Raw genomic sequence first — 10,650 nt, 5'->3', positions numbered from 1 at the left:
GTGTGTGTGTGTGTGTGTGTGTGTGTGTGTGTGTGTGTGTGTGTGTGTGTGTAATAATTATCTGAAGGAACTTTTGTGACTGATTAACTGAATTTTAGTTTTCTATCTTTGTGATCAGTTTTAGTTATTTACTTAAACAGTTAGAGAATCAACAAGTCTCTTTTTAGTTTTAGTGTTAGTTTTTTGTGTTACCMCAGGTGGAACTAGGCTCACTATGAAAGCTTTGCTGGAAGAAGGAAGTGGGGCCGTTTTGTCTAAACACAGGCATGGGGCCCACAGAGCTGTGAAAACCTTTATACAGTATGTGTAAATAAATGTTCAAGTCTGCATACTGATTCGAGTCCTATGAAAATGTTCTTACAGATCTTAGATTTGTCTGTTATGTAAGGGCACATTGTTATTAGTCCTGCTGTGAGAGGTTCAGCTGAGGGGATGACAATATAGCTGCAAAGTTCAGTCCATCCCTCTGTCTGCCATCTGTGTTAACTTTCATCACAGGCAGCCATCGAGGCCAGCAGAGATAATGGAGTCATCTCCAAAGCAAGCCGAATGTTTCTCTTAACAAAAGTGGTATTTATTTAAATACATTTTTTTTTTGTCTTTGGATAATCCTCCCATCCAGCAGCACATCACGTGCCAAAACAAAGAGACCCTGAGGATGGCTGCCATGTCCTTTTTTCACCTCCCCAATAATGGTTGGTGGTCTGATTGAACAGATGTGGCCAATCAAGACTTACTAGTCTCATTTCTGCACAAATCAGACACACTGTCAGTGTTTTAGCAAGCTAAACTGCTGCTTGTAACTCATGGCGCATGGACAAATGCTCACCAGACAAAAACTAATTATTGTTATAACTCATAATTAATATATGCCAGGTAGAAGTTTCTTCACTAGAAATATCCTTGTCTGATTATAGTTTAACTGTTTTACAAACTTTGGATTTCATTTCATCAACACACAGAGCACACACTGAAACAGAAAGTATTTAACTCAACACATACAACATTAAGCTCTCACCTTCTGGTTCTTGTAGTAAAATGGGTCGATGTCCTCCAGTGGCACCCCAACAAGTTCGGCTGGGATGTCACCAAAGATGCGTGGCAGCTGCTTGCCTGCCTCCAGGTCGGCCCTGGGTTTGGGTGGCCCTGCGTTCTTCGGAGCATCAAAGCAATCCTTGGGGCTTTTGGCCTGCTCCTCCAAAATCCGCCGCTCCAAGGCAGCCAAGGATTTGCGAGTGAACCGCCGCAAGCCATCAGGACCCGTTGGTAACAGCATGGCTGCCATCTTTTCATCCTGATTGTCCTATACTAGAGTTTACTTACAGCTGCAGGCAAGGGAATGGTTACAGAGAAAATGCAGAGAGAGAAGGGGACAAAGAATAAGTGAAGAGGTTAGCTTTGGATTATGTTCTCAGATTTGTAGATATTTTCTATCATATCGCAAAACAACTTACTTTCCTGTCTTTTTGTACCAGCAGTATTCAAATTTAAAAGAATGACTTCAGCTAAAGTCAAAAACTACTGTCCCTATTTATTTTACAATGTGAAAATTATTTAAAGATTTTGTATTTAAACGTGATATAAATATGTATACTCTTTCATTTTAAGGGGTCACCACAGCAAGCAAACTTGCATATGTAATATTGTATATGACAATATTATATTATACTGTATATTGTATTGTATTGTATTGTATTGTATTGTATTGTATTGTATTTTTTATTTTGACCTTCTTTAAGTTTCAGCATATTATTATTATTATAGTTTGACAACATGGTAGCACATGCTAATTTGTAGTCTCATGTGGTCTGCAAAAGGTTAAGAAGCTTGACCCATTTTAAAGAGTTTATATCCGGTAGAGTTTGGTCCTTTCCTTTCTCTTGCTTTCAGCAAACTGCTAAGGGATACACTGATCCCTAGCTGTTTGGTGCTGCACACATACACTGGATAGTTGATTTGAAACCCCATAAGCTGCTTATTCATGGGTCAGAATACCAGAATAATTAGATCACAGATGATCAGAGCAACACTAATAGAAAGGTAAATACTGAAATAAACCCTACCCAGGTGGCTGAATGTGCTTAATAACATAATCAGAGGAAACAGATTTAGATTTTTTAACATATGACGAGCAAATGATGAGTGTGGAAAATATTTTATTTATTTCATGAGAGAATAATCAATCACATAAGTATAAATGTAGTACAACAGACAGAAAGACAAAATTAAATTTATTCTGTTCTTGGATCTTCACACCATATGCATTTGTTTTGTTCTGTTGCAGGTTTTACTTTTTGTCAAAAGAGACCACTGCTGTGACAACGTAGGACAAAAGAAACTGTGTTAAAGAGTAAGATTCAGAGGATGCAAGACATTATTGCATTCTGTAATAGTGTCTTCTAAATTTAGTGAGTTTTAATTGTTGTTTCTAATTTTCATTATATCCCACAACAAAACTGGCAACCAGGATGAGCACTTCAATCCAGAGTCTACTGCCTTTCCTGCATCCTGCTGGCGAGTATCCTATACCATTCACAATGTGGCAGAAAGTATTTGACAATTACATGCTCATCATAAAACCTAAATGGCCAAATGCAAGATGTTGAGGAACTTGTCTATTCTACACAATATCTGATCAAGATACACCATTCGATGAAGCTGTAATAAAATATGTTTTCAATAAAAGGAGGTCTGAATAAATAGCAGAAAATCAGTTGAATCTTTTCTAAAAACTTTGTTCCCATTCTGTCTCCTCTCAGCTCCAACAGCAGCCAGGCAGCAGTAGTCAGCAGACCTCTGAGTCAAGTGACCTTCACCTTTCCAGGAAAGCAAAACAAAAGCCCAGGCTGATCTAAAGCAGAGACTGCAAACTCAATAAATAACAAAAATCTCTTCTGCCTCACCATAAAGTTGAATCAACCCTTTAAAATATGCATCTGACTGGTCACATCCCTGGAGGTGGTAACTTTTACGTCAGACGTTAGAACGTAACCAACTTTGTTATTTGTTACATGCATTTTCCCTTGCCTTTGAGTCAGAGTGAGATGATGCAAAACCTCACTGTGTATCATAACTCTGTTCTTTACATACTGTAAATATAGATGCTCCATATTTAGATTTGTATTTTGACTGTATTTTAACTGTAATTTGAACTACGTCCTGTTGTGTCTGTCTACTGTACAGCACTTTGGTTGGCCTTGTGCTGTTTAAAGTACTTTATAAATGAAAGTGGTACGGTATGGTATTGAAGACAGAAAGAACATCAAGGAGACACACAAACTCTCATTTTCTGTTTTTAACCATATGGCTACAATGATCAGAAAGTATAAAATACAAGACTGTACCTAACATWTACTTAATTCCGTCAAAGCTATGGCTGCACTTTAATATAATGTAAATGTACTTTATTTGTCATCAGTGCATGTTCCCATACAAGGATGAAATTTGACCCATCACATGTGAGAAACACCCAAGTGGAGCAGCGGGCAGCCATGTGAGCTGCCAGAGAGCAATTGGGGTTTAGTTGTCTTGCTTAAGGGAGATGCAGACCTGTGGGCATGGCGAGGAGTCAAACCTGTGATTTTCTGATCCCAAAGTCGGCTGCCCTACCACTACACCACAGCTGCCTTTGAAAGACCTTTTGTCAACACAGCTTTTCCACTGGGCAGACAAATAGTCAGACAATGTGTGTATCATGTATGTATGTTAAGTTTTGGAACCCATGCTGACAAATATTCAAAGACACAAAGGTAAATAAAATAAAATAAAATAAAATAAAATAAAACAGATTTGTTTATAAAATTCTTGGATAGGAGACAACTATGAAAAAAGGAACAGTTGCAGCACTACAGAGGTGATAAATATTGGCAGACTGAAGCACAGAGTCTTCACATTGCAAGATGCCAATGCCAACATAAGTAGTATGTCTCCCAGCTTAGAGCTTTTATGCTGGTTTATACTTCGAGTTGCACGTCTTCCCCCTGCCGAGTGACAAAAAATTGTGCAAATTCCGTCTGCTCTCCCGCTGCTATCCCCCCAATGACAGCTGTCGTGTTTATTGCCCCCAGTCAGACCTCTGCAATGCAGACCTTGGGGCTTGGAGCATGTGATTGGTTGGAACTTTGTGGGTGTGTTTGTTCATGAGGACTCTTCACCCAACACAACACTGATCATTGAGTGATAAAAAACACAACATTCAGACATCATTAATGCTGTTTATGAGCTGTGGGAGGGTAGAAGGAGGATCTGTAATAATTTATAGCGTCTTCAGCTTTTTTATACTCGCTCAGGAAAAAAACGTCCAAAATGACGCAAACACCAACCCGCTGTCTCATGTCGTATTGAAGTATAATTCAAGCTTTAGCTGCACCATGTGCTTTGGACTGGTGAAAAATTAACTCATAGATATCACCTTATTGCTAATGCTTATCACAGTGCTGTGAAAGATAATTTACTGCTGGAGAAAGTCCTCACACAAAGCTCCAACCATCTCACATCAAGTGGAATCCCATCTGCGACCCCTGGTCTGCATACTGTATGTACAAGGTGTAGATGTTGCAAATCCTCATGAGTCAAAAGAGGGGTGCAAACTGCTCAGACATGTGGCCCTCCAACTGTTGTTCATAACTGCAAAAAAATAAAAAAATAAAAATAGATATTTTACCAAGTAGTGGTAGTGAACGTTGTAATCATTCTTGATTTGACTGTACTTTGTGTGAGTGATATTAAGCTAACAGCTGCAGTATTTGAAGCAAAATGAACATTTAAGCACCAAGATGAAAGCTTTAGGTCCTGGAGTGAACTGTAGACAATGAAACTTCTGTATCTTTTTTATCAGAAACTGTCTACAAGCAACATGATGCACAATGTCTACAGACAGAACCAAAGGTAAACTAGTCATTTCAGCAACAGGGGACCTGCATTGGCTCCTTCCAAGCTACAGCAGGAGTTGCAAAATCAAAAAAGTCCCAGCATAGACATGACTGGATTGCCTCTATTGGGCCTCGATCTAATTAAAGCACTGGAAAAGTGACTTTCAATAAATTGTTTGCAGCACACGCAATTTCCGGTTAGCTTCTAAGCTTAGCTTCCTTCACGGTTGAGTTGGTGCACTATACGTCACAGCCAAACATTACAGTTGGGTAAAATCATATCCAGTTTCAACAGAGTCCACACATCCAGTAAGAAATCATTTCTCAATAGTCGAGAGTCCAGACCCTCCGAACGAAGCAAAGTGAAGAACAAGGGTCTGGTTTTAACCAGGCTACTATGAGGACTACCAACTTTAAAGACATTGGCCTACAGATCAATTTAAACAAAAGCTCATCTGGACAGTGAAGTAGTTCATTCCTGAGACATAGGAGAGCTTGCAGTCCAGCCCATATCACCTGACAGCCATCACTGAACCTCGTGTACCAAAAGATATGGCAGCTCTTCATTCATTTCTGCGCTTAACTTCCTGGTTCAGCAAGTTTCTACCATGTTAAGCAACAGTGGTTGAGCCACAGTAATAAATACTTTGAACAAATTTGAACCCTGAAGCAAAATGAACTGAAGCAGCAAATAAAAGTTTTAATGATATTAAAACAATACCATCTACAATTCTGAACTGCCAACATTCATCACAACAGATGCCTCAGACTGTGGATCTGACACAGATGCACATAGACAAAGTGAAATGCATAATTGCTTTAGCTTCTGGCACCATCTCCACACTGTTTTCAGTCAGTATTCCACTATAGAAAATGAGACTCTTGCTTGTGTATGGGCAGTTAAAAGTGGAGGGTACAGTATATGTTTTTGCATTGTAAGGCATGACCCCTGCTCCAGTCGGCTCAAACTCTACTCCAGCCCTGATTGTGTTTGGATTGAACAGAGAGTCGCCACCTTCATGTAGATAGGATCATAATGTTAAACACACATGATCTTCATTTTATTTGCGACACAATAATGATGGACCACAACAAAGTCAAAAGAAAAATACCGAAAATTGAACTGGACCATCCAGCAGTACAAGAGAGCAGGACAACAGAGGACAGTAAGCTAATGTTGGCTTTTTGTTAGCTGTTGTGTTGTAGATTACTACTGTTGTTAAACAGTGACACACAGTAACAGTAAATAGTTAAACTCATGTGGAAAAAAAGCATTCCAGTCGCTGCAAGCAATTTACAGTACATAAACGTAACTAACATAAATGAACTTTATCTTAATGATAAAAAGACAGAGGTCATTTTATTCGGTAACTCTGATAAACTGACAGGATGCAGTAGTGCTGTTGGACCACTGGACCCTTTGTCTGGCCGTGTGTCTGTTAGAAATCTTGGGGTGATTTTGGATTCTGATTTAAATTTAAAGAACAGGTCAGTGCAGTAGTCCAGTCTAGCTTTTATCATTTGAGACTTATAAGTAAAGTCAAGGATTACCTGCCTCATAATGCACTTGAGAGGATTATTCATGCTTTTATCACTTCTAGACTGGACTACTGCAACTCTCTTTATTGTGGGATGGATCAGTCTTTGGTTCGTCGTCTACAGCTGGTTCAGAAATCAGCTGCCCGTTTATTAACAGGGACAAGACGTCGCGAACACATCACTCCAATTCTGTATTCTCTTCACTGGTTGCCTGTTTCTTTTAGAATTGTTTTTAAGATTTTGTTTTTAGTTTTTAAATGTCTAAATGGTTTGGCACCTCATTATCTCACTGAGCTTTTACAGCCTCACATTCCAAATTGATCCCTGAGATCTGTAAATCAAAAGCTTTTAGTTGTTCCCAGGTCTCGGCTTGTGACCAGGGGAGACAGAGCCTTTTCAGTTCCAGGACCTCGGCTCTGGAACAACCTCCCACTGTCTGTGAGGTCTGCTGGGTCTCTAAATGAGTTTAAGTCTCTGTTAAAAACTCATCTGTTTAAACAGGCATTTGAGTCTGAAGAGCAGGATCATTAGGCCAGCCTTTGCTGTTTTGTTTGATTTTATTGTTCATTTTATTACTGAACTTTGTTCATTGTTTTTATTTTATGCACCTGTACAGCACTTTGGTTTTTATTGTGCTTTATAAATAAACGATGATGATGATGATGAACCCCGCGATCAGTGAACCAATCAATGACCAACAGTAGATGACATCAAATTGGGCCTGACTGGAACCACAGCTCTCAAGGTTCCAGAAATCAGTGTGGACCAGGGCCATAAGGGCTAGTGCAAAAACTCTGAAACCCAGCTGACCCTGGTGTGAGGGCGGAGACACAGATTCACTGATCGTCAAGCCCTAACCACTTTGATAAGTAATGAAGGAAAATATCTGGTATGAGAAATGCATATTGGTCAGCTAGACTGATGTGTTTCCAGTACAACATGTTGTTTACCAACCGGGAAATTGGAACATGATGGCAAACTGCCTCTAACCTGTTCCCTGAGCACCAATAATACAGCTTCAGATTGAAAAGAGGACTTGATCAAAGAGATAGTTGACATCTTTCCAGTCTGCATTTTCAATTGTTGATTTTAAAGTTGAATGTGAAGAATGGACCACTGGACATGAGCACCAGTGACCCCATTGACGCAGAAAGGAAGAAGCAAGTAAAGTGGATGGATGGATGGATGGATGGATGGATGGATGGATGGATGGATGGATGGATGGATGGATGGATGCAACAAATTATCTACTCAAGACAGCCTAAAGCGAACTAGCTACAAAGTCAACACTGATATTCAGAGTAAACTGCCTCATAATTCTCTGTGAAAGAAATTTTGTTCATCTGGTTGATGAAAGACGCAGAGACATGGTTTACACAAGCCTGGTAAAAACCAGGCCCTTGTCCTTCACTTTGCTTCATATGAGGGTCTGGACTCGCAGCCAGCCATAGAGAAGCGATTCTTGCTGGAGGCGTGGCCTCTGCTGAAGTGTGTGTGTGTGTATGTCGCTGTGAAGGAGGCTACGCTAAGAAGCTAACCAGAAATCGCGTGTGCTGTAAACAACCCTACTGAGAGGAGAAAAGTACCGAGCCCAATGAGACGACTGTGAATGAGAGCTGCTTTTATAACGGCTTGAAGTCTCTGAGGCATGGACTTGATGAGTGACAAACAGTATTCTTCATCATTTTGGTGCCAACTCTCTTTGATAGCAGTTGCAAGATCAACTTTGCAGGTCGGAGCCTTCTTGTGGACCATTTTTTTCAATTTCCACCACAGGTTTTCAATTGGGTTGAGATCTGGACTATTTGCAGGCCATGACATCGACTGAATGTGTCTTTCTCCAAGGAATGCCTTCACTGTTTTTGCCCTATGGCATGATGCATTGTCATCTTGGAAAATTATTTAATCTCCTCCAAACATCTGTTCAATTGAAGGGATGAGAAAACTGTCAAAAATGTCAATGTAAACTTGTGCATTGATAGAAGAATTAACCACAGTCATGTCCCCAGTGCCTTTGCCTGACATGCAGCCCCATATCATCAAGGACTGTGGAKATTTMGTTGTTTTCTTCAGGCAGTCCTCTTCATAAATCTCACTGGAACGGCACCAAACAAAAGTTCCAGCATCATCACCTTGTCCAATGCAGATTCTTGACTCATCACTGAAGATAACTTTCATCCAGTCATCCACAGTCCATGATTGTCTCTCCTTAGCCCATTGCAGTTTTGTTCTTTTTTGTTTAGGTGTCAATGATGGTTTTCTTTTAGCTTTCCTGTACTGAAATCCCATTTCCGTTCGGTGATTTCTTACGGTTCGGTCACATACATTGGCTCCAGCTTCCTCCCATTTATGCTTCATCTGTTTAGTTGTACTTTTTCGATTTTCAAGACAAATGGCCTAAAGTTGTTTGTATTGATGCTTTGATGTTTTTCTTGGTCTACCAGTACGCTTGGCTTTACAACCATTCCATGCTGTTTGTATTTGGTCCATATCTTGGATACAGCTGACTGTGAACAGCCCACATCTTTAGCAAGAGTTACCTTCTTCAAGAAGTTTCACAATCCTCTTTTTTGTTTCAAGAGACATTTCTCCTGTTGGAGCCATGGTTCTTGCCACTCCACTTCGTTCAGCAGCCCTCCAAGGTGTCATGACTGCAGGTGTTTTTAACTGCAGACTAACGAGCAGATCTAATTTGAGGCAGGCATCCATTTAGGGAAAGGAAATTGACAAGGCGTGTCCTTATTTTCTACCTCCAATTTGAGTGATTTCATACTTCTTTCCTCAGAATAGAGTGATTCCATATTTTGTTTTCCCTGTGCTTGGTCAATAAAAGTAACATTCACTGACTTCKACAATGTTTTCTCTTCATTTCTTTGAGTGTTCCTGAAAGCCAACAAGTTGCACTTTGGAATGACCTTATTATTGTACCATGTTTTTGATCTGAGTTTGTTTTACAGGATGAAATGTCTGAATGAGTGCTCATCCAAAACTGGTGATTCCATACTTTTTTGCCAGGGTTTGTATTTCACCTGCTGCATCACAACCTGTCAAGCTTTTTAGGGAGCCAGTTTAAACACAATGCTGTCGACATGCGTTAATTTTAACAAGGAGCTTTGACTGCAGGTTTCCTATCACTCTTGTTTATTATTTCAGTAAATGGCCAGAAGAAGCCTTTACTCTTAATGCTACAACACTGCCATGGAATTCCTAACTTCTAGGAAACCGTTCTATCAACACAACACCTGTTTATGTCTTCTGCTTTTGTTGATTTCATGGGTAAATGTGTCATTAGGCACATTAGAACAACTGTGTACCATCCTCAGGTGAACAGATGAGTGTAATGTTTTTAAAGAGTGCCTAAAACTCCATTGAGACAGGCGACACAACAACTCTGGAAGCCAGCAGATCTTAAAATGCTTCACAGCTATGGGCTTTACCACATCAAAACTGGTGCATCCTCTTTCCAGCTTCATCCTCTTTCCAGAGGAAGATCAGTGAGGACAAAACTGGACATTTTTCCTCCACCTTATTACAGTATTATGTTAGAGACATGTTAGCGATAAAGTGGTTCAACAACAACCGAAAAATGACTTTTATACAAACAAAAAAGGAGCCAAACCTACTAAAGTCACTGTTGGAGCTATGGTCAGAGTGCAAAAAGTTTGCCATGGGGGAAACGGAGAGATCCAGTACAGTTGTCCTTTGTTGGCTGAGCTCATCTATCACTCCTCAATGAAGGGAAAAGATGAAATGCAGACTTCTACTTTGCTCCCATGAGACACCAAAGGCTAACACAGTAGAGGGACCCCTCAGCCTGAAACAGACACCAAAACAAACTGTTCTGCAWAGGGAAAAAAGTGCACCAATATGGACATGAGTCTAAGGGTGTATTCACACCTGACATATTTGGTCAGCTTTAAATGGACCAGAGTTCGTTTCCCCTGTTGGTCTGGACCTTTTATGCAGGTGTGAATGCACTCATGCGAACCCTGGTGCGGATCAAACAACTGCTTCCAATTGAACTCTGTTGTGGTTCGCTTCTGGTGTGAATACAGACGGCCTAGAAGCTAAGCAACTACAGGAAACATGCCTTTTTGGACTTCAGGAGCCATTCTTACTAAGCATCATTAGCCCTTCAGTGTTGCTAATGCTAACATTGTGCTACAAACAATGGGCCTCATGCAAGAACCGTTCGTACGCACAGATTTGTTCTTAAATTGTGCGTACGAGTGATTTAGGA

At 40.2% G+C, this 10,650-nt stretch overlaps 1 protein-coding gene across 1 annotated transcript in view; it reads right to left on the bottom strand.

Moving 5' to 3' along the window:
- The window catches only part of LOC106517921 (sodium channel protein type 1 subunit alpha), a 20,717-nt gene that overhangs the window by 3,097 nt on the left and 6,970 nt on the right, over window positions 1-10,650 (bottom strand). Inside the window, exon 2 of the mRNA XM_014008974.1 lies at window positions 1,019-1,325. Coding sequence (XP_013864428.1) covers window positions 1,019-1,285 — 267 coding nt within the window. The 5' untranslated portion in view covers window positions 1,286-1,325. The remainder of the gene's footprint in view (window positions 1-1,018; window positions 1,326-10,650) is intronic.

This window comes from Austrofundulus limnaeus, unplaced genomic scaffold, assembly GCF_001266775.1.
Source record: "Austrofundulus limnaeus strain Quisiro unplaced genomic scaffold, Austrofundulus_limnaeus-1.0 Scaffold54, whole genome shotgun sequence".
Taxonomy (NCBI): domain Eukaryota; kingdom Metazoa; phylum Chordata; class Actinopteri; order Cyprinodontiformes; family Rivulidae; genus Austrofundulus; species Austrofundulus limnaeus.
This window is presented reverse-complemented; position numbering and strand designations above follow the sequence as displayed.